Source organism: Pyxicephalus adspersus, chromosome 5, assembly GCF_032062135.1.
Source record: "Pyxicephalus adspersus chromosome 5, UCB_Pads_2.0, whole genome shotgun sequence".
Taxonomy (NCBI): domain Eukaryota; kingdom Metazoa; phylum Chordata; class Amphibia; order Anura; family Pyxicephalidae; genus Pyxicephalus; species Pyxicephalus adspersus.
This window is the reverse complement of record NC_092862.1, coordinates 102,081,980-102,107,008: the sequence shown is the minus strand read 5'-3', so window position 1 is coordinate 102,107,008 and position 25,029 is coordinate 102,081,980. Positions and strand designations below refer to the sequence as shown.

The window sequence follows — 25,029 nt, the reverse complement described above, 5'->3', positions numbered from 1 at the left end:
ATGTCATGTTATGAACATGCCCTAATACTAATAGGTATTGTAGTCAGTATGCACAGAATCCTGCAACTTGTAGTTGATCGGCTGCTGAGGGCTTGAAAGACTATGCAAATTTACCTCCTAAGATATCAAGTCAATTGCTAAAAGTGTGTTTGCTTTGTTGTAGAGCCTGATGTGGCTTCCAGTGATACCACCAACATGGAGTGCAGTATCCAAAGAGATGGAGATAGCTACGTTATTAATGGGAAAAAATGGTGGATCAGTGGTGAGTGAAAATAAATTTCAGTACATTTTCTACCCTATTGCATTGTTTAATCAGCCACCAAATATTTATTATATAAAAAAAATTAATAAGTAATACACATTCCAATGGTACATTGAATAACAACAATATTTGACTAAAAATCTAATTTAAATATTAAAAATATTTTATTCTTATGAGTATTTAAAATGCACTGGCTTTAATAGAGTTTGAGGTGGGAAGTGCATCAGTACAGGAACTAAACATAAATACTAGGCTATTTGTACATCAGTCCTGGAAAGGACAAGCAAAGGACAGAGGATTAGTCATCAGTTTTGCCTGTGGCCTCCTAACAAAAGATCTTATTAATCATATTATGTACCATGATTTGGTTCTGTGCTGTAGACAGAAAGAGTCCAGGTGCAAACCACGGACCATTCTGTTGCAAGTGAAGTGAAGTTGCTCACATGCAGAACACATTACAGACTGAAGAGGCTTTATGTACGTCATATAGAAATCGGTGGATTATAGGTTCCTTATTCATCCTTCTATTTCTATACAAAACTTTTCCCCTCTATATTGAAGTAGAGCATTTATGATTTGCTATCCGATCTTTTATTCTGCAATATGTGTCTGTGTACAGGCAAATCTGTTGGTAGGAGACAGATTTTTGCTTTATTGTGTTGGAGCTTCTCTAATGATGAATAATATTAAACAGTAGCAGAAGAGGTTAATAAACCACATATTCACAGAATTGATAGAGATAGAGCAGAAGCAGGGAGATCTTTGCATTGCAGATTTTTAGGTGCAACTTTCTCTCCAGGAAAGATAGCTATGATACCTTAATCTTATCCCAAATTTTGTAACAATGTCATTTAGTGGCACAGTGCCCTAAGTATAATACTACGCGTATTCATATTAATGATACAATATAATAACAATTTCAGGGCACTGCTTTGGTACATTTGAAATAAGACAGATTAAGATGTGCATGCTTAGGTAAATATCCAATAAGCTATCAAATATTCTGTTTTTAGTTTCAATTCCCCTTTAAAGTTACACTGTACATGCAGATGTCATGAATTTGACATTATGGGAATCATTTTAATAATAATCCTTGTTGCCATTCTTTATACTTTTTAGACACTTAACAGTTGTACTTTGTACATCTATGTTTTTATATCAAGCACATTGTGTTTTCAAGAATGTGCAGCTGGAGAACAATGGTTTAGGTTACAGAAAACACACATAAGTGTTTTCCTGTACAGGAAATTGGGTGACATGTGAAATGTAAACACGTTTAGTATATTAGGGGCCTTAAACAGCCATTTCAGGCAACAGGTGAAACCTATCTCTGTCCTTTCAATGCAACACATTAAATGTTTTCATTTATCCTGTGTCCCTAATTGGAGTTGTTGCAAATCTCTTAGCAATTAGATCATATCCAGCTCATCATAGGATTGCTGGAGACCCAGGTACAGATTTCACTTCACAAGGTGACCCAAGACAGTTGATATCTGAAAGTTTGGACCATGGCAGTACAACCAATGCTAACAGAGCAGCTGTGCCTAATACACTCCCAATAAATGTCAGTCAAATCTACACAAAAAGCTACAATGTATTTCTTATCATAAACTTGAAGTTCTGTTTAAGTGCTTCAAAGTAAATCTGCCTTCAGAGAAGTATGGATGCTGCTGCTTTGTCAGATCTGGCCTGAAAATGCCATCTGCCCCACTGTCATGTAGCATCCTGTTAGCTTTGGCATTTTGAGACATGGACACAGAATGTATGCAGAACAGGGCTTTTGAGACTTTCTCTTTGTCTAACCAGTTTTCGAACAGTTACTGAGAAAATTCTACAAAGAGAGCCAGGGTTTTCAGAAAGGGATCAGTAATTACTGTGTGTTGTTTTTCCTTAGAATATATTGTAAGTCTTTGGGGGTTCTCTTGATTAGTCACTCCCTTTTAACACTGAAATTTTAACACTGCATATATTCTGAGCACGAGTCCTTCTATTATTGAAGAGTATATACAATGGTTTCTGGGTTTAGTGGTGTGCCATGTAGAAAAAAAGTTGCACTTTTGTGGAAATCTAAAGGGCGAAGGAAGGAGTGGCTGTAGGAAGAAATCTAAAATAATATAAGAGCTTAGAAAGAATGTCATTTTTATTGCTGACACTCTTCCAAATCACTTCTATATTCCTGGTTTGTGAGACGCTAGAACCTCATGCCCTCTGCTCCATTTTGATGCTGCATTTGTATGTTCTCCTATTGTGATTTATGTAATTTTTTTTTTTCACATTCCTATGTACTATGGAGTTTTGGGGGCAACTTTTTTTCGTATCAGTACAGGTTCAATTCCCGTTCACACTAATGTTTCATATCTTTTTCTGTATTTGTGAAAAATAAAGAATGAATTATTACATTATTCTAACAGTCAGTAAACTTGCATTTTAAGAATGGGAAGTTAGTCAGTGCACCCTCCCTAATTCTTTAGAACATATTCTCTTAAAAAACATCCACTTTTAGCAAATATCTGTTATTCTTACATTCTCTAGCATCCTGATAAAGTCAGTTGTACCTTTTTTTTAATATATGTAGCAGATGTAGACAAGAAACCTCCAACTTGGAATTAGTGGGGGTTGATTTGCAAAAGGAGTATAAGCTGTTCACTTTGCAAAGTGAACCTTTTAAATGTAAAAGCAGTACATTTAAAAATACTTAGATGCCAGCTGGGCATCGCCAGGTTACACAGATGTCCGCCCAGCATCGTCGGATGAAGAAGATGCCAGGCATCCCTGGAGGTTGTCGCAGGCACCTCTTACCGGGTAAGCTGTTTAAACTCCCTGGCAATTCCACCCTAAGTGTGGCTTGGGGTTACCGCTTTTAGTATGGATAATTCAACCCAAGCCACACTCTGGATTACCGCTAAGGAGGTTAAAGGATACTTCCCTTTGCTTAGTGAATAAACTGTGTTTCTACTAACTTTACCTTTTCAATTATGTGCATGGAACATTCTTATATTTTAGGTTTCCTGAATGTGACCTTTTATTCTTTGCAAAGTAAATTTTCACCATATTCATTAACCTAAATAAAATATTCCTTGCAAGGTGAGAACAGCCTACAGTAGATTACTTAACTTAATCAAACCCAGTGTGTTTAAATGTTCTGTTACTGCATGATCAAGGACACCACTAGAGGAAACTGAAATGTAGAAGAAAGTCGGACTTCCTCACACAATTGTCACCCAGAATTAACAGATCTCCAGCTGAATCGAATCTAACCTACTCAAGCCCTTAGTATGGTTATTTCTATTCAGTTGACAAATATATATATATATATATATATATATATATATATATAGGTATTTGTCATTAATGTTGTAGCTGCCTGCGTCTACTTTCCATACTTTCATGTCTTGTTTTCTCTAAGAGCTTACAGTTTTAGTTATGTAAGACCATACTCCTGGTCACTTGCATCTTTAGATCAGTGGTTCTGCTGGTCTCACATTTTGCAATCAGTTCATATATGATGTCCAAGGCTCTTTAAAAATATAAATAATATAGTATGATAACCTATTAGTTAGCGCTAAGGCTTTTACCGCTGTCAGTGGTACCTTGAAAGACTGGGATCTGTATGTCAAAATCGGTCCCAAGAATTTTATCTAAGGCTGTAACGTCTTTTGCAGAATGTTTTGGATATTTTGAAAGAAATGCCTGTGTTCCATTGTGTTGCTTCACTTCACTGATATATAAACCAATTATGCTTAGCATTAGGGAAGTGGTCTAAACAAGAGAGACATCTTTAACTTCCCCAGCGGTAAACCTGGGTGTGATTCGGGGTAAAAAAAACCTGCTGAAAGTAGTAACCCTGAGCCACTCCCGGGGTAGTTAAAAAAGTAAAAAACAAACACTTACCTGGTCTCGTCGGTGTCCTCAGGTGTCCTCCAGGGTCTTGCCATCCTCTGGGCTCGTCCACCTGATCTGTCCTTCTGCGAGTGTGCTGACATTCCCCCAGAGTTCCCGGTGACATTGGCATGTACAGCTGCTGCTAGGGGGGCGGTGGTAATTTCACATTATATTGTATTGCATTCAATACAAAATAACTGTATTGAATGCAATACACTAAATTTATATGTCTTAAAGCAGTACATTGTATTTTGTGAAAATTTATTTTACAGTATAATATAATTGTATTAGGAGTATAATAAAGTTTGAAACACAAAATCATGTCATAGTATATTATGAAATATATATTTTTTAATTTATTTAATTTACTATTTGACATGATTTTGTGTTTCAAACTTTATTATACCCATACTATTATATTATACTCTAAATTAAATTTTCATGAAAGACAATGTACTGCTTTTAGACATATAAATCTGGACAGAAATGAACCGCCCAGGAGGTTTAAAATTAAAAAGCATTGTTCCTTATTTTTATACTTCTAATAAAGGATGTATTAGAATTGTGTGCTGCAGCAATATGTCTGCTGACTGAAGTAAGCAATGAAATAAACATGTTCATAGATGTGGTGGTGTTGGTGGCACATAGTTTTTGTCAATATAGTAGTATCCACATTTACAATTAAGAAAATAAATTATTGTGGATTTAGGGCAGTCAGCATAATGCCTTGAATAGAAATTGTGACCATTAGGAAGGCTAGTAGTTAGATCTGTATGTGTCCAAGGACACCGTGGGCATCTTGTACATCTAAAAGTACCAAATTGTCTACAAGGATTTCTTTTATCCTGAGTCTAGTAGTGGCTATGGACAAGCTTGGTCTTTAAGGAACTTGATTTTATTATATTTTTTAGGTGGAAATGGTAAATAAATTTGTTTACCATAGTAGTCTAATTTTAGAATTAAAGGACAAGTGCATCCTAATATTTTTAGTCATCTTTGGAGGAAAGTTTGCTTGGTTTGGGGGCATAGAGCAAATCCTTCAATTTTTTTTTTTGTTTAGAAACACGAACTTCTATCATTGGCTCAGTTTTGTCTAACATGTAAATACTGACTGTATTGAATACTGCAATTAACTGTTGGTAGGGTGTGAGCTACTTGCAAAAGGATTGTATTTGTGTAGATATACAAGATACATTTGTAAGAAATTTCAGAAAGAATGCTACGTTTTGAGTGACATAAGACATTGTAAATCCTAAAACATTGGATTGTAGCAGTTGAAAAAAAGGGAAGACTTTCAGAACCTTCCATATTCAGTTCATACAAAAAAATATAATTGATGTACTTTAAAAGAGTATTATGGCAAGTAGAAATAGCAATGAAAAGGCCAATGCAGAAATGTGAGGACTTTTTTCCTGGAATGAAGGTGGAGACATGAACATTCAGAGGTTGCTAAGCTATTTGGAAGTCATCAATATGAATAAAAGTAGCGGATAAATGGAACATAGCAAATCAAAAAATCTTGTTGGTGTCTCCTGAAGTCGGCATATACTGTATTTCTCAGGAAGGTTGGTGATCACAAGAATGCAAAGTCATTTTCAAAGTCTTTGTGGTCTTCAATGTTTTCTGTTGACATTAGTGTTGTGTTAATCTATTTCTTCATTCTGAAGTTTGTGAAGGTAATAAAACAATTATTTGTCTAATATAGTGAAGTAATCTAACAAATACAATTTCGACCAAAACTCCTACAGCTATATTTAAAGGTGACAGAGTGATTGAACACTAATTCATTTTTAAAAGACATACAGTAATAAATGTAAAGCCTGCCATTTCATTAAAACAGAACAGGCAGGTCATTTTTTGCAAACGGTCGATGTCGATGTCCCCTCCGCAATCAAATAACCGTATCTGCCTGATCTTATCTTCCTTGTTTCAATCATTGTCCATCTTCATTGACTATGCTGGGATAACGTAACTCAAAACATAATTTTTAGTTGTCTATAAAGGTAGTATTGTAGCCACCACTGTAAGGGGGTCATTTTTTACTCTGACCACCAATTTAGAAGGCTTTTTCCCACTTATTTGTGATAAATATGGTTTTATTAGGTGTTCTCTGACACCTAAAAATTAAGGGTTTCTCAGGGACAAAAAGGTTGGACTGACTAGAGACTACAAATTTCCTGGTACATGGACACGTTTTTTTCTTGTGTCAACTACTGCAACATCCTCTTATCTGTTAATCCACTAACTAGACTCTCACTTCAATGTTCTATTCTTAATGCTGCAGCTACACTTCATTTCATCTTAGCATAAAATTCGCTGTCTACTGTACTTTACCTTTATTCACTTCTCAGCTCCAGTCCCATTTACATTTCTGATTTTTTTTACATAAATACATCCCCTATCGCCTTCCATGCTTCTCTAGTGATCTTCTAATGAGTACTTCCTCACTTCATACATTTTTACTTTGCATAGCTGTAAGACCTCTCTGGGGCTGTATGTACTCTCTGAAACGTATTTGCCTATCCCATTAGGTTTCCCCATATTGTTCACACATTTAACTAAGCCTTCAGGACCCACCTACTAAATATTCATTACTAATTAGTAACCATGGCAAATAAAGGCATGAAAGTAAAAGTTAATATCTTCAGTTTACAAGCAATGTGTTTTTTTGGAATCAATAGTATTTTGAAGAAGTTTTTGAACAAATATTTAAATACATTTGCCCAGCTGGCATAATGATGTAATATTTGACATTTCATTTATTTGGAGAAAAACACAGTTATTAAGTAATGGTACTGGGAAAATGGTCAGATGTCACTTTATATACAGATGACCTGATTATAAAAACGAGAAGGTAGAGGAATTGTATTCAACAGTGCACATAGTCCTTAATATTTGTATTTTACCTATCTACCTTTTCAGCTTGACACTTTATATACCATCTTGTAAGGGAAAAGTATATGTGTATTGAAAATTGTAACAACACATTCTTTCTAACATAAGTATATTCTGTTTTATGTATTAGTTAATATTTAATTCTGGCATATTTTTCCAATATTGATGAGTGTTTGGAGTTTGTTGTTTAGTTCATATTGTTTGCTCCCATAATTTTATGGCCTAATGCCCAGGACATTGTTGTGAATTGTGCTCCACATATTTTTTCCAATGGCTGCATGGTAATGGTTACAGGACATAAGACATAAAGCTGCTATATTACATACTGTATGATAAACTGAGTTCTTAAAGTTACAACAAACTAAGATGGGGTTCTTTATTTTAAAAGACTGAGCTATTTTCAGCTTGTCAAAACAGAGATCTTTATCCCTGTGTTAAAGATTTAGTGAATTGAGCCCGGTTTATTGAAATCACAAATAATTATATTTGTGTTATCAGAAAAGTTAATTATTTGAGGTATTTAAGAGCTTTTCCTCTTGCAATTTTAACTCCTAAACAATTTTAGTATTCTCATTGTTTTAATCCCAGCCATGGCACCTGTTCCTTGTTAGGAATAAAGTCCTATACTTATTCCTTCCTTAGTCCCACATCCCTCATTTATCCTTTGCACCTGCCACTAAATGCCCTGTGTTGGAGTCTGGAGGGATTGGTGATGCCACTCTCTCTGTTATTTGATAGTGCTCAAGCCTAGTAAATTGGAAAATGTGGGGGTCCCCAGAGAGGTAAAAGTGGGTGACCTTTTAACATGCAAAATTACTGCTCTGAATTGTTAAACTGCCTGGGCTACTTGCCAATCCAGCAAACCTGGAATGGATTTCTTCAAAGTAATTTGCTTTTTGATAGTAAAAGCTTTGAATCCTGAACCAGATGCATTCCAGGTTTGCTGGATCACCCAGCTTCACTGGTGAAAGTATATCCTCTTCTGCCTTGGAGAGTTTAATAAATCAGACCCTATATATCCACTTAAAATAGGCAGCACATTATCAGATATTGCTGATGTCCTGTACATATAGGGCAGGGAAGATATCAGATAAACATTGGTCAGATACTGCATCAAGTGAAAAAAATGATTGGATGAAACCACTTACCTTTTAAATATTGAAGTCAAATACGTTGTGAGTTACTGTTATCTCAATCCAGAACTGAGTGGGGGCATTTTCTAGGTTATTTTTATGCTTGTAACTAAAACTTCTATCTGGATCAATGTCTTGATTGGCCAGGATTATGTAGCTCACATGCAAGTGTGCAGGATTTATTTAATGTACAGTATAGCATTGAAAATGTAAAGCATTGGGATGTACTCAACTGCTTTTGCTGTATACTTGTGCCAGGGGGGCTATAAGTTGGACAGCAGGTTTAGGAGCCCTATGAGAATCATGGACTTGAAAAAATGTTGTAGTAGTTTTGGAATGCTCAAGTGTGCATCATTCAAACAAAAACATGCTTAGTGTGCCACTGGTGAGTGCTTTATTACAAAGAAGAAATATTAAGGTAGTTGTAGAGGTCTATATAACTCTTCCCTATCTATGCACATATACAGGCTTATTTATTAGGTTAGTACAAATTACTACAAGTTATTACTGTAAAAAATAAAGTAAATCAACCCAGTTTCATTCCTTCTCACATTTAAGACAGTTACCAGTGTGGTTCATTTTACGGCTTTGTTCATTCTTTTTAAATAGTACATCACATTAGGTTTACTAGTGAAGAATCTGGAGCAGTTTTTTAAGGAGACAAAAATATATGGTGCAAACTGTTTTTTTTAATTGCCAGGCCCAGCCAATTTACTAGCCAATAAATACTTGACATTTAGTGCACTTTTATTTGTATAGTATTTGTTTGTTTATTGTTAGTTATTGACCTTCCACATTCTGGTAGTAGCTTGTGGCTCTGCTTCTATGTAGGCCCGAAGGCCTTATTTTTCAGATTTTTATTAGTATATTTATTGCACATATTCTTAATGTTTTTGGTTATATTTAGAACCGTCAATTTCCACATTTTTACAGGTGCTGGAAATCCCAATTGTAAAGTGGCAATTGTGATGGGCAAAACAACAAACACTTCTTCCAGGTATGTTTATCAGCCTAGTCGATGAGTAGAAAAAAAAAATAAAGTTCAGATGTTTTATCATACACTTAACATCAGACTGATACCTTACACACCTAAAACACAATAGAAATGGTTTACTTAAGGCATGGTAGTTTAAAACCGAAAAATTTCTTCAGTGATAAGTCAAAGTTATTCTTACCGAAGAAAATATATTTTTAAAGTCACCTGGAAAAGGGTAAACTAAACGGGGGTTGAATTATTAAAGGTTTAAGCTGTTCGGTGGTGGTTCTTTAGCTGAGCTATCTTACAGGGGATTATGTGCAGGTAAATGTTAAAAACATGATTTTCTCTTGCCCCTGCTTGGAGTTGAAGTCAGAAAAAAACCTCACTCTAGTAATAAAGCCAAGTGGGATTTCTTTTGCAAGTTGATCATTTACTTTGCTAAGTGAACAGCCTATACTGCTTTGGTAAATCAACTTCACGGGTTGTAATCAAGGGTACCATGATGTACATTGTCCTCTCACAATCATAATCTATATTGACAAGATAATGCACTTATTCATAAACCCATCACGATTTACGACACAAGAACTATAAAGGTTAATAAATAAACCCAGTGAGATAACAATGACCAGATCTAATATTTTGTGTGAAAACTATCTCAATGACCCTGAAATGACATTCAAAGTAGTCATCAAAGATCTTTTCACACCTAAACTCATAAATTTCACATTACAGAAAAGGGTAGACAACCCTGTAAAGTAAAAATTCTGTTTGTGTTTAATAAAAAAAAAAGGTTGCAGCACCGACCCCTAATTCTCGATCGCCTAGGTGATCGAGAATGAATGGGAGCGCAAAGCCTCCCGGGATACCTACATCACCCATCCCAGGACGCTCTTGGGTGCTCCTCGTGAAAAGAGAAAAAAAATTGCTTTTTATGAAAAGGGAGAAAAATCTCATGCATGGGCAGTGAGACCAGCAAGTTTTTTTCCAACCTATGTCACCTGATCTCATGCCTGGGTCGGAAGAAGAACCCGGGAGAAGAGGTGAAAATGGCGGCGCCCAGCACACCCGCTCAGAGATGGATGCTGGGACCTGATGGAAGACACCTCCCGACCGATCAACTGCGCTGCGGGATTAAAGGTATATGTTTTTTTTTGTTTTTTGCATTTTTCAGTTTACTTCCTGATAATGAAAATTATATAAAGTGCAACTCCAACAAAAAACAGGTTTGAATAGACTTGCATCAAGTCCTGGTACCTTATTTAAAAAATTGTTTTGTAACAGGCTGCATCCATTAGTGGGGAGATTTCATGACTGGAAGCAAGAGAGCATCTCTTCATGACTTTTGTAGTCCAGATACTCACTCCAGCTTCCCCTGTCACCAGGCCTTACTCTAGGGACAAGAACTCCAAATAAAACTCAAGAAACATTCTTTCCCTTACACAGACTTTCCAAATATTTTTCAAAAAGTTGCTGGTGTAATTGGGCTTCAAAAAGACTTTGCTTCTCTTTTGTGACTAAAGCTGCGTACACACGTGCAATAATTATTGTTAAAAAAACGACTAACGACCGTTTGTCCAATAATCGTTAACAAAAAAGTGCACAACGACTGTCATACGACTCTGAAGAACAAGGAAAGTCGCTGGAAATGAACAACCGTCACAGCGGATCTCATTGGGCGACGATTGTTCCCTATCTATTGTGTGTACAGTCGGAGCATGTGCGATGAACGAACGTTCATTGCACGGCGCTATTTATGTATGGTACAAATACGTCACTTCCCCCGGTACATGTCACTTCCTTTATCATTCAAACGATCGAATTATCTTGAACAATCGTATCGTTACAGCATGTACAAAATCGGGCACTACACGATCATTCTCAAAAATTGTTAATATTCGTTGATCGTTCGTTTTCAAATGATAATTATCGAAGGTGTGTATCTAGCCTTTGTAGGGTCATTTATATCTATTTTGCATATAATAGCATTGTAGTTCACAGTTCCTTGTTTCCCTTTTATTGCCCAGATACGAGCAGCATAGTATGATCATTGTACCAATGGACACTGAAGGTGTTATTCGTGTGAGAGTCCTGAAAGTGTTTGGATATGAAGGTAAATGCTTTATTTGCATGATAAATAATGTTCTCTTTTTATAGCTTTTAACACATTAAGTTCCAGCTTAGCTTTAATTAAGTTTCTGAAATAAAATTATTATTATAAACACTGTTATGTTTAGGTTTACATTCTTTTTTTCCCCCCAGAAAGCAAGTTTCCATTGTGATTTTGATCTGCATCTCTGTGGTTGGCAGCATAGATATAAAGCAAGAATATTATTGCCATAAAAAGAATAATTGGTTTCAGAACTACAAACCAATCTTCTAGTAATTGTTTGGAAACATAAGCAGAGGATGAGCCATGTTGTTCTAGCCCAAGTTCTCACTCTACATTGGTTGAATCAATGTCCCATAAAAAAGAATAATGTAATAATGTAATATGGCTGAGGTGGTAAAAGATATGAGGGCACATCATGAAGAATCTTCATTAGAATTATAGATATGTGCCCCCATTATATGTAACCTTTGTTTTTAGTCTGCTGGTTGAAGGGTGGCTAATATTTGAAAAAATAATGTTTAACAAAAAATTTCTTCTAATGTATCTTATGAAAAACCTAATAGGTTGTATAAGTTCTCTTTCCAATGTATGAGTAATATCATACAATTTTATGTTGATCCCAATAATTTGTTTAATGACAAACCTAATATTCCTTAAATTTGCAAAACATATTTTTCTTTTGCATGATATTTTGTAGTATTTATGTTACCACACGCTGTTTAGTTTAGTGTAAAGATACCCAGTGGGGTGGATGGTGAGAACTACGTTCCGTGATCTAAATCTCAGAAGCAGAACTTCTTGCTTCAAGGCTTAAACAGAAGCACTTGCTTGCAAAGGGTGTAACTGTAACTCACTACAGAAAACAAAATCATAACTTGACAACGTTCTTCACTAGCGATGGCTCACTGTGCTAATGTCATGATATAAATGCAGTTTGTCACAAGAGCGTGTTCCTTCTGAATGGCGTATCTTCATTGATTCCTCCAAAAGAAGCTTGAAAGCAGTCTTACTGCATAATGGTAATTTCAAACCAGGTTTACCGATTGCCAATTCTGTTAACCTAAAGGAGTCCTATGACAACATGAAGTTACTAATTGAAGCAGTCCTGCATAAAACACACCAGTGGAACATCTGTGGGATCTAAAGGTCATTGGCTGGCTGATGGGAATGCGAGGAGGATTCACAAAATATTGCTGTTTCCTATGCCTGTGGGACAGCTGACGGGAGACCATTTCGTCAAGTGTGATTGGTTACCAAGAGATTCCTATAAGTCCGGAACAAGCAGTATCAAGTTTCTGCCTCTGGTTGATCTCCATAAAATATTTTTACCACCTCTTTATATCAAGTTAGGCTTGATGAAGAACCTTGTAAAGGCCATTGGTAAATCAAACTCCATGAGTTTTCAGTACCTTGTTGTGAAGCTTCTAAACATCAGCACTGCAAAAATGAAGGAAGGGATATTTATAGGGCCACAGATCAGGTCTGTTTTGCAGGATGATGTTTTCCAACAATCTCTCTCAGCAGCTGAGCTAGAAGCTTGGGATGCATTCAAGTGGCCGTGTGAAAATTTCCTCGGCAACCATAAGTCTTCCCGGAAAATCTTGGTATGGTGAGTGACGAACAAGGAGAACGTTTTCACCAGGACATTAAGTTTATTGAGCATTGCTACCAAGGTTTCTGAAATGAAAGTATGATGGCTGACTACTGCTGGATGTTGTACTGCAACAATCCAGACAAAGAATACACAAGAAAACCATACTCTAAGCATTTCTGAAGAAACAATGGTACCTGACTGACACTGTTCAGTGGATCTATACCACGGTGTGCCTTATTTTACTTCACACTGAAGATGTATTAACATTCACTTCAATGGTGCTTACGTTTTAGTACAAAATACATGCACATACAATGTTACTATAATAGCACTCATAACTCAGGAACTGTACATGTTAGGGAAAAACTGAAAACAGATCTGAAATCTGCTTGAATAATTTTTTGTTGACCTGTTTTAGAAATGTTTAAACCTGTACTTTAGTTTCATAATTTTATCTTCTTTAATTAACTGCCATTAATATATAATTGACCAATGATCAATGATTATGTTTTCAGATACTCATCATGGAGGGCATTTAGAAGTGCACTTTAATAATGTGCGTGTCCCAGCCTCTAATATAATCCTAGGTAAGTGATAAGCACTCAACAAAAACATTCTCTTCAGTCAGTGAGTCTGTTTCATGAGCGTCCCTTTCTTCTTCTGTGTAATAAGCAATCTGCAATGGTTTGGATTTTTTGGTGTACCCATTTTCCCAGTAATCCATACAGTACTAATAAGTAAACCAAAACTTGTTCCATTACTGTATTCTAATCCAAAGGGAACTGATGTTACAAAGTTGCACACTAATACAAATTTCCCTTGTGCAGACTGCAGAATGGCAACCACATCACTTGTCCCCTCTACAATAAAGGTCTGATCACATCTTTTTTTTTTAAGGGTTTCGTTCTGCTATAAAAGTCGTTTAATGGCAAACTCACCAGTTGTCTTATAATTTGTATTTATCTATGTCTGCCTAGATGTTGTGAATATCCAGAACTGTGTTTACACAATGTCATCTAGTCTTACACAAGCGTCTTGTTTGCACCTGTCTGTCTTTTGTTTGTATATGTAATTATAGTGCAGGCATCTAATTTCCCAAATTACACCCTGTCAATGTAAGAATTGTTCCCTTTTCTTTTAAAGTTTTACTTTCTTCTAAATGAACTGATCTAGTTGCATATATATACCCAAGTTCCTTCATTCCGAGCAATGAGTTGCCACTCCTGCCCTGGGTTTACTGGAAAGGGATAGGAAGAGAGAAAAATTACTTTCTTGACCAATATATTAATATATTATGAAAAATCTGAATCCCTTAAAACTTTTATTTCTGGAGTTTCCTATATGTCATGATCAATTAGGGACAGCAGAGAGGCAAACACTTTCATATATAAAATCAAATGTTTATTACTTATGTTACTAAAACCACTCATGTTACTAAACCTGCACTAAAACCAGTAGTAAAAATAACCCATATTTAAAGCCATTATATACACCAATAGATTTTTGTTTATTTATTTAAAAGAAAGCTGTAATTATATTAAAATGTAACTCTGTTTACAAAATGGAAAAGCAGAACTGTAAGGCTATGTTCACACTGGCTGTTAGGTTGCAGTGCATTTACCACTTACTCATGCCAGGAAACAGCTGCCCCTCGGGAAATGCTACATGTAGCTTCATAAAGAATATATGGGGGCAGCAATATCACTCACTGCTACTAGCTATCAAATATGTAAACACTAGTTCATCAAATGTTGCTGTGCAAGTGTTCAAGTGTAGAGCACTCATCTAGTTGGTGGGACCAAACTATTCTTTTGAGCACTTGGTTTATGGTTCTCTTAGCACTGAATGTGTAATACATCTGCTGATAGTGACACAAAAAAGCCTTTAACAACTATAGCAGTTTTATTTACTATGTGTTGTTGTAGGATTTGTTTTGTGGGTTATGTATTGAGATATATTTGCATTTATTATATCTATGGCGTAAATGAAAGCTCATATTTTCTATATATATATAAAATTGGATGTATGTATGTATGTGTGTGTGTGTATGTATGTTCCATCATCACTCGAAAACGCATGGAGACATTTCAACCATACTTGCCATATATATGACTGAGACTCATGTGAGAGCACCAGTCATCTTTGTACATCCTATGTCAGAGCCATATTTGAATGTATGTATGTATGTGTGTGTGTATGTCATCAGTAGGAAATGCATGGAGACATTTCAACCAAATTTGCTATGTTCCACCATCACTCAGAAACGCCTAGACAGATTTCAACCAAACTAGATATTTGACTCAGACTCGTGTGAGTGCACCGCTAATCTTTGTGCAGCGCTGTGCTATATGTCAGAGCTATATTTGGTGATCACTAGATAAAGCATGGAGACATTTCAACCAAACTTGCTATGTTTCACTATCACTCAGAAACACTTTGAGACATTTAAACCAAACTTGCTAGACATATGACTCAGACTCATGTGAGTGCACTGCTGATCTTTGTACAGCGCTGTGGTATATATCAGAGGTATATTTGCATGTATGTATGTATGTATATGTTGCTCGGTGACAGTGTGCCTTTTGCTTCCAAACAGCTTTACATCTGACTACAGGAAATGAGAGATACTACATTTAAAGCTTCAGAGACAGTACAACAGCGTGACACCCGACTACAGGTTAAGAGAGATAGAGTTACTACATCTAGAGCTTCAGAGACAGTACAACAGTGTGAGACCCGACTGCAGGAAATGAGAGAAAGTGCTACTACATCTAGAGCTTCAGAGACAGTACAACAGTGTGAGACCCGACTACAGGATAAGAGAGATAGAGCTACTACATCTAGAGCTTCAGAGACAGTACAACAGCGTGAGACCCGACTACAGGATAAGAGAGATAGAGCTACTACATCTAGAGCTTCAGAGACAGTAGAACAGTGCGAGGCACGACTACAGGGTAAGAGAGGTGGAGCTACTTCATCTAGAGTTTCACAGACAGTACAACAGCGTGACAGCCGTGTACAAGAAATTAGAGAAATAGCTACCACATATAGACCTTCAGAGACAGTACAGTGGGGTGGGACCCGAGTACAGGAAATGAGAAAAAGATCTATACATCTAGAGCTTCAGAGACAGTACAACCACATTAGGTTTGACTACAGGATAACAGAGATAGAGCTACTACATCTAAAACTTCAGAAACAGTACAACAGCTTGAGACCCGAGTACAGGAAATGAGAGATAAAGCTACTACATCTAGAGCTTCAGAGACAGTACAACAGTGTGAGACCCAAGTACACGAAATAAGAGAAAGAGCCAGATGATCACGGATCGCACAACATTTTAGCTTAGCATTGGAAGGATTCCACTATAATCTAGATAAAGACTACTCGCAGCATGCAAGTGTTACCATCGGAAAACTGGAAATGGTTTGTAGTTACTGTCAAGCCAAGAAGTTTCAATCTGAGTACCTCAGAGTTAAAGCATTTTCCTAACAACATCAGACAATATAACTCTTGTTTCCAAATGACATCATTCTGTGCCACATCAGTTGTTCAACAGCCTGTATTGCCATCCACATTCACAGTGCAAGGGCAAATTTACCATAAAGTGTGATCGTTACTTTCACTGCTAGATCAACCATCAAAATTTCTACAATTATATTTTTATTGAAAACAAACTAACAGAAACTGAACAGAGGTGCACCTACATCTCAGGAACAAAGTTTCAGATTGTCTTAAAGTTACAAAGGATATTTCATGAGCACAATGTTCTTAATAAAACATTTAACCAGCATTGGAACATATGCCATTCATTTGGGTTAATTGTATTTTAATTTAATTGTTTATTGTATTTATACATTTAAAACCAGTGAAAATAAAAACATTTCTTTGAATTAACACTAAAGCTTTATATGATTCCTTTTCCTGTATAATATAAGATTGCAATAAAGAAAATACCCGGGCAATGCCAGGTAATCAGCTTTGTTGCTTATATTATTAAATTATTATTCCCAAGCTTACTTTTCATTAAATGGCTGACAAGAGACAATGGTTTTCCATAAAGCTGAAAATCACTGTGTGTACATCAGAAATTATAGTGGTCATTCACTTGTGAATGATTTTGTGATCCACAATGGCAAATTGGTAAATGTCATTGAGGGACTGCTATACACAGAGATGATCATATGGCACAATCATATTTGAATGTATTTGGATATTGGATTTGGACTTGGATATTGGTTATCATTTATCTAACAATTTTTATCTAGATGCAATACATTTGTTTTTTAAAGAGATACTGAGCATATTAGTTCCTCTTTGGATACTTTGGCTTGTTTGGATGCTATTATTTTGCAACTTCCTTACTAATGCCAAAAATTTATACAGCAAATGTTATTTTTAAAAATGATCATAGTGGTTTAAAGTGTACATGTCCAAAAACCAAGGCTATTAAAGTATTTACATATTCCATGTATAGGAAATACAAAATTTATGAATTTAGCAATAAGCAATTTTACCTGAATGATCGCTTCATGCAGCTCAGCGTTGTTTGCCAGTATACTTGACACTAAATGAACCTACTTGACACCCTGAAAAAAAAAATACTGGTAAAGGACCTTTGGATACCTTACCCATTCACCCATTATGGGTAAAATGTAAATAAAATTCACAGTAAGATAAAAACATTTAAAAAAACTAATTTTTTTTTTATAAATTGATGTCTGATCTGTTTTGAGGAAACTATTAATTTAATTTAAGATTTTGATGAAGATAGTAGTAATATGACTGCCTGTAGGGAACTGTTTGTACGGAAATCATGGTGCTTATCAACACAAGACTGATACAGCTGGCAGGTGATTCATGCTTGTAGTGTTGGATAGTATTTAGTTGGGAAATGGGGCACCAGTATTGAAAAAGCAAAGCCAACTTTTCATTTTTTTCCATTCTCAGGTGAGGGCAGGGATTTTGAGATCGCCCAAGGACGTCATGGACCTGGTGGCATTCATCGCTGCATGAGGTGCATTGGAGCAGCAGAGATTGCCCTTCAGCTGATGTGTGCCAGAGCTGCACAAAGGAAGACCTTTGGGGAAAAGCTGTATCATCATGTAAGTATGTGTTGTAATTGATCCTCCACAGTTGTTTGTACTAGCTAATACTAGCTATGATACATATCATATACATGTGTTCAGAATATTAGCAGTATGTTTTTTAAAAAAAGTGAAAAAAGCTTTATTCCAAATCAAAACATGAAGAAAAAATTTTCACATTTGTGTTATTCCTTTACAGAAAGTGAGGAAAGAGGAATATTGGGCTAAAAAAATTAGCACTGCATGTCTGCACTCTTCTTTACAAACTCAACATTCACTGTATAAACTGCAAAAATGTTTCAAGATTTTGGTTTTCTTGGAATCACTGAACTAATATTTAGTTGTATACCCACTGTTTGTGAGAATTGTTACACATCAGCGTTGCATGGAGTGGACCAACTTCTGGGAACAGGTATTCCAGCCCAGGATGATCGAACTACATTCCACATTTCTTTTGCATTTCCTGGTTTTGCCTCAGAAACAGCATTTTTGATGTTCGCCCACAAGTTTTTTATTGGATTAAGGCCCAGGGATGGGTCTGACCACTCTATAACATCAATCTTGTTGGTCTGGAACCAAGACATTGCTCTTTACTGAAGTGTTTGGGGTTGTTGTCTTGTTGAAACGCTAATTTCAAAGGGAATTTTCACTTCAGCATAAAGCAACATGGCCTCTTCAAGTATTTTGATGTATTCAAACTGATCCATGATCCTTGGTATGCGATAAATAGTTCATGCACACATACATATACATACATATACATATGGAGAAACATCCCCATATCATGATGGTTGTGCCACCATGCTTTACTGTCTTCACAGTGTATTGTTGCTTGAATTCAGTGATTGGGGGTCATCTGGCAAACTGTCTGCGGTCCCTAGACCTTAAAAGAACAATCTTGCTTTCATCACGCTGTAGCCCAATGTGTTATTTGGCAAACTGTAACTTCTTCAGCACATATCTTTTTTTTCAACATTGCAGTGGTTTCTTGACAATAATTTGGCTTCACACAGAAGTCTTCTAATTGTAACAGTACTCACTGGTAACAGTACTGGTAAATTTAGACCTTCTTTGATCTTCCTGGAGATGATGGTTGGCTATGTCTTTGCCATTTTGGCTATTTTCTATCCATATAAATGGTAATCTTCCATTTTCTTCAACGCCTTTCAGGTTTTGGTTGTCATTTTAAAGCATTTCAGATCATTTTAGCTGAGGAGCCTATGATTTTTTGGCCTTCTTCATATGTTTTCCCGGCCAATCAACTTTTTACTCAAAGTAAGCTGTTCTTCTGAACAGTATTTGGAATGACCCATTTAACCCATTGCACTATACCCAACATGTACAACATTTACTGGCTTCCTTCCATAAATAGGGATGTTCATTGACACCTGTTTTTTCACAGAACGAATGACCTCACTAATTGAACTTACACTGCTATTATTTTGAACAGCCTAATATTTCCTTTCCTTCACATTCTGTAAAGAAATAACACATATTTGATACATTTTTCTTCATGTTTTGTATGTATGGAAAAGCTATTATAAGGATTTTGAGCTTTAGTCACTTTTTTAACACAATACTAATATTCTGAACACCACGCTACTAAAAAGTCTATATTGTAATAAAGTAAATTATGGTTTTATATGTGATTATTTTTTGGGGGGTTAGGATTTCATTTTAGAATGCTGACATATTCCTGTCCTATTTGGCAATGCCCCACTATATCATATACGGCATACTAAATTATCGTTTTTGATTTGCTATCTTGTTTGCTACAACCCAAGTGCCCAGTACAGCTATGATGGTAAAGTCATAAAATATAGTTTCATTTATATGGTTTCAAAGTATCATTTGTGAACTGTGAGCCTGAAGTCACCAATCTTTGACAATATGACGAGTCATCTTAATATATTCACATTAAATGGTTGACTTCTCAGAAGATGATGCCCCTAGGTGTATTGTAGACACAATTCCTATTTAAATTATGCAGTGTCTGTTCTTTATGTACCTTAAATATGTTTAGTTCTAAAAGCTATGAAAACTAAAGTCTGACAAATACTAGTCATTGAATTAACCTAAAAGTAATAGTATGCTAAAAAAGTGTACTGTAGCAAGTAATAGTAAACCTGTTTTTACTTTCTACTACAGTAAATAGAAGACTTTTTTGCTGCCTTGATAAGCTTCTGTTCAGCTTACAAGTTTTCTATGATGGAGGCATGATAAATGCTTTTAAAATATCGGTTGGTAGTGCAGAACTTTCTTCTCTTCCTCTTACTATAATGCAGTTATTGATAAGATTTTTCTTGTAAAGGAATGTCTGGTGCTTGTTCCTGCTTTTTTAGTCTTAGAATTGGAAAGAAACTTCACTTGGCCTTAATGAAGCTCCCACGCATTGGCTCTTTCCGGACAAGTCTGATATCAATGTTAATTGCACCATTTCTTATAATTCTTTATTTAGGATTTCCTAAGATAAACAGATGTCACAGTATGATAAAGAAAGCTAAACATACAACTCAGAGGTGTTTCTTTTCCTGTTAGAAACAATTTATATTTCTGCTCTATTTTTACAGGATAAGTATATATACATATAAACATTTGTGGTGTTTGTATTTTTCTTTGCTCAGGAAGTGATCGCACACTGGATAGCTGAAAGCCGCATTGCCATTGAGCAAGCTAGATTGCTGACACTGAGAGCAGCTAAAGCCATAGACACAGTCGGCAGTGCCCAGGCTCAGAAAGAGGTACAGAGTATGAAAATTGTTTCATTTAACTGGATGTTTACACACATATATGATTTTTCATTTTTCACTACAGCTATTAAAGGCCAAATACCTATTTATATCATTAGGTTTTTAACACAATTGTGTTTGGGTGTCAGGTTAAATGTGAAGTAACATCATGTAAAAACAAAAATACATAACCCCTGTCAATGCATTGCAACTACTAAGTTATAGTAAGTAATCAGTCTCATACAGCTCTTATATTGCTGGGTGGAAGTCTATGTGACCTGAAGCAATGACAAGCCTTTACCTGGGGTTTTAGATGAGAACAGAAAGCAAAGAGTGTGTCTAACTAGAACAAAAATACATTAATAGAAATATGACAGAGACACCCCTAAACCTCCCTACTCACCAGTTTTGTTACTATATTTGAACATTGGAAAATGAAAAAAGTGTTCTGACCTCAAATAGGCTGAGCCATTGTATGTGAGATTTGAGTATGTGAGAAACAGTTTTAGAACATATTACTAAATCCGTTGTCCTTGTGTTGGGTGCAACTTATGGTGTAAAAGGTCCACTATAATTTTAAATAAACCGGTTAAGTAAAATTAAAGTAATCCTATCTACAACATATCTGTTCCTGTCCTTTATTGAAGTTTTGAAATACATAATATTGCAAAAAAGTTTTGGTATCAAAACTGTTTTAATAATGTGGGGAAGTGTTGAAGCTCTTGTTATCATCTGAGTCATTTTATAAATGCCACTTGGGCAGGAATTAGCATTGAAATCTTTCAATGGGCACACCCGTTATGATGACATAACTGTCTGAGAGGGACTTTCCGCTTACTTTATATAGATTTCCTTTGGCTTCCTGTTGTGTCTTCAGGACAATGAAGAGAAGTATCGTCAGCGGTTGTTTCTTTTTGCATATCAAAGCACAGCTTGCTCCAGAAGAAAAAAACAAACATCTGTCCCAATAGCATTTATTAAGATAATGTACGTGTTCCGACTTACATACAAACTCATCTTAAGAACAAACCTACAGTCCCTATCTCGTATGTAACCCAGTTACTACCTGTAGTTTAAGCATTGGTATAGAATGTTTTTTTTTTTAATTATATTTTTTTTATTGAGATACAACCAGGGTCCAACAGACATAAATGTACAAAACATTGTCAGCTGTGTCTTTGAAATGTGAAACCAGTGGATTTCATTCAGTGTTTCAGTGGAAACATTGCCAGCCGTGTCTTTGAAATGCGAAATCATTTCAGGGATTTTTTCATTGTATAAAAACCTAGAAGCGGGGGGGGGGGGGGGCATAAAAACAGTGAAAATACAAACATAAACATACATAAATAATATGGAAAAAGTTAGGTAAGGGGGCGTATGGGGGTGGAAAGGAGTAGGGGGGTCAACAATTACATCACTTAAGATCAAACTGTTATATATATATCCATCTATCCAGTTTATATAAAATCTATTTTAATTCCTTAACTGTTAGACATTTTATGGTATTATATCGTAATATTTGTATTTTTTTTTTTAGATTGCAATGATCAAAGTGGTGGCACCTAGAATGGCTTGTCAGGTGCTTGACCGTGCAATTCAACTTTATGGAGGAGCGGGGGTTTCTCAGGATTTCCCTCTGGCTTTCATGTAAGTTTGTACAGTTACAATGGCTTCTTAAACTTGATGAAAACATGCAAAATGTGCTATTTTTTTTTCTTATAATTCATATTTCCATATATTAAACACAGTCAATTCATGTTGTATTACATTAGTGTCAGCCTACCCACGGCAGCGCCCCACAATCTGTCTGTCCAATTTCATGGCTATATCCGCTGTGTTTGGCTCTGTGTTCCCTCCCTACTGTGTTCTGACAAGCATAGCAGGGGCATGTGCAGCCGCGAATAATGACAGCTCAGGAGGCCTGGCCCAGGAGCAGAGGCTATATTAGCGTGTAAATGCTTGGTTCTGTGACTTTGCGCCAGCTCCTTAGCATTTTGCAATGCTCCTTAGCCCATACTTTGCCCTGACCTTCAGCCTGGCTACCAACGCCACCTTCCCTGCAAACTGTCCCGACCTTCTGCCTGGTTACAGAAGCTGCCTTGCCTGGTGCCAGTCCTAACTTTCCACTTGTATATTGACATTTCTTTATCTGTGTTGCTTTTTGTGATCACACCTGACTCTCTGTCTTCATACAGAAGCCTATGTCTGCTGGTCCTTCTTCTGGTGGGGTGATCCAGGGGCCCAGGACCTAGCAACTTGCAGCAAAGAATGCAGTAATCACTAGGAATACTGCACATCACCCTTATACGGGGTGCTCTGGCAAAGACCAGGTGTAACTTAGATTCAGTGTGCCCCAGGTAATCCTGCATTACCTGCCAGTGGAGATATCAAAATAATTAGTTTTGTGAGGTGCTTTCTACTTCTAACGCTTCTTTAGTTTATTTGTATTATTACTTTCTGTTCTTAAAGTGAGGAAAATCTCCTCAATGGCCTCATATAATCATCTAACAAAGGTTCTAACTCACCCTCCTTTTGTATAAAACTAAAAATCAGTTTTGGCTTGTAATTAATATTTCTCTCTCTTTCAGGTATGTAGCTGCTCGAACCCTCCGTATTGCTGATGGCCCTGATGAAGTTCATCTTTCAGCCATAGCGAAAATGGAGCTTATGGAACAAGCATAGTTTTTTCCAAGAATGTAGAAATCTATCCCTAGCCACTTGCCTTAATCTTGTCAAAACATTTCTAAACCATGTAAAATGAACAAATCTAGCTGATATTTTTTTGATTCATTTATTTTTTTACTAATTCATGTGTGATGATAAATATTGTGTGCCTGAATATTCAGTGTCTTCTCAAGTAGTTTGGTTATTTGGAAGAATACTTTACTCTTTATCAGCACTTTTACTGACAGAAATTATCTTTCAACATTTTCAAAACCACTGAAACTATTTGTTTGCTTGGAAATAATAACTGATTTCATCAAACTAATTGAACTGGCAAATAAACAGAAAAATACATAGCAGCCAATGAGCACTTATTTACACTCCGTAATATGTAACATAACTATTAATTATATGATCTTACCTGTCTACCTGTAATTTGTCTTCACTCATTGTTATATGATTTATAGTTAAATAAACAAGAAAGCTGTGAAGCAAGAAACCAGTTATACAAAAATTGTATCTTTAAAGTCTTCCAGTAACTAACCATATTGATTTTTAGATACCAAATGCTGAAATGTCCTATTATCTATTGGTTTCACATACTTTCTGAGACCATTTAGCTTTAGAAATCTGCATGAATAAATTCCAGGCATTTCACAAAACAGCCCTTAGATTCCAGTTACGTGATTTTGTCCAGAATTACTTGATTTTGTTGGAGTGCTAAAGGTAGGAGAAAGAAATCCCCTGGTCCACTCTTCTTTGACTGAAACATAATAATTTTGTAATACCTCATAAGGCTGGGCTGATCTATATCATCTGAGTATACACAACCAGGAATTCAAAGTCACCATGATTTATCTGATTGTCACCTCAGTCAAGGAAGTAGGTGCTGGCCCCTAGATTGTACTTCAACAAAGACGGCTCCATTAAGGAGAGAAAAGTGTTTGTTGGTAGGAGTACTGTGGTCTGAACGTCCTCTATACGTAAAAGGTAATAAATACATGGAAGTGTTACACTTCCATTTATCATGCAGACATCCAACATAAAAATATATATCCAATGACCCCTTAATCCAAGAATAATCCCAAAGGTAAAAACGTTTTCCTGGCTAGATATCTGAAATGAAAAGGATAGAGATATGGAATGAATGCAGTGGAAAGTTTGTCCTATAAAACCTCACTTTTTAGTGTATGTGGTCCTCATAAATGTCAGATGTGGCTGGCCATTTTATTAGTAAGTGGCTGGATATTTCAATACTAACTCCTAGTATGATAGAGATTGTCTACACATCTGACAGTTGGGGGATACATTTTGGGGTGCCGTTTTAATTTGTAAAGGTCATTTAAGCTTAAACCTTTCCTCTAAAAAAAAAAAAAATGTTTAAGTTATCCGGCTATAGTTATCCTGACATGGGGATTTTCAAAAGGATTTTAAGGGAGTAATGATGTGGGCAGAACATATTTGCAGGTAATGGAAAATGGAATTAAAAAACTTTTTTTATTAAATATGAGTTTGTTATTGGAATTAATAGATTATATTTTGCTCCATCTATGCAATTTAACATACTGAACTCTTGAGTATGGATGCAAACTTCCTGTTCTCTGGCTTGCTGGTTTGTAATGATGATTAAAAGTAACCCTTTCTGAATCCTAAGACAATTTGGTTAACTTTGATAGTGTTAGGAAAAGGTA

The 25,029-nt window shown here is 36.0% G+C and overlaps 1 protein-coding gene across 1 annotated transcript in view; it reads left to right on the top strand.

Annotated features, from left to right (window-relative positions):
* LOC140331343 (acyl-CoA dehydrogenase family member 11-like) overlaps positions 1 to 24,800 on the top strand; it is a 43,783-nt gene extending 18,983 nt beyond the window's left edge. The window contains exons 13-20 of the mRNA XM_072412300.1: positions 164 to 262; positions 9,106 to 9,169; positions 11,179 to 11,264; positions 13,374 to 13,445; positions 17,809 to 17,963; positions 20,570 to 20,686; positions 22,212 to 22,321; positions 23,263 to 24,800. Of these exons, the coding sequence (XP_072268401.1) occupies positions 164 to 262; positions 9,106 to 9,169; positions 11,179 to 11,264; positions 13,374 to 13,445; positions 17,809 to 17,963; positions 20,570 to 20,686; positions 22,212 to 22,321; positions 23,263 to 23,356 (797 nt within the window). The 3' untranslated portion in view covers positions 23,357 to 24,800. The remainder of the gene's footprint in view (positions 1 to 163; positions 263 to 9,105; positions 9,170 to 11,178; positions 11,265 to 13,373; positions 13,446 to 17,808; positions 17,964 to 20,569; positions 20,687 to 22,211; positions 22,322 to 23,262) is intronic.
* Positions 24,801 to 25,029: the final 229 nt, after the last annotated feature.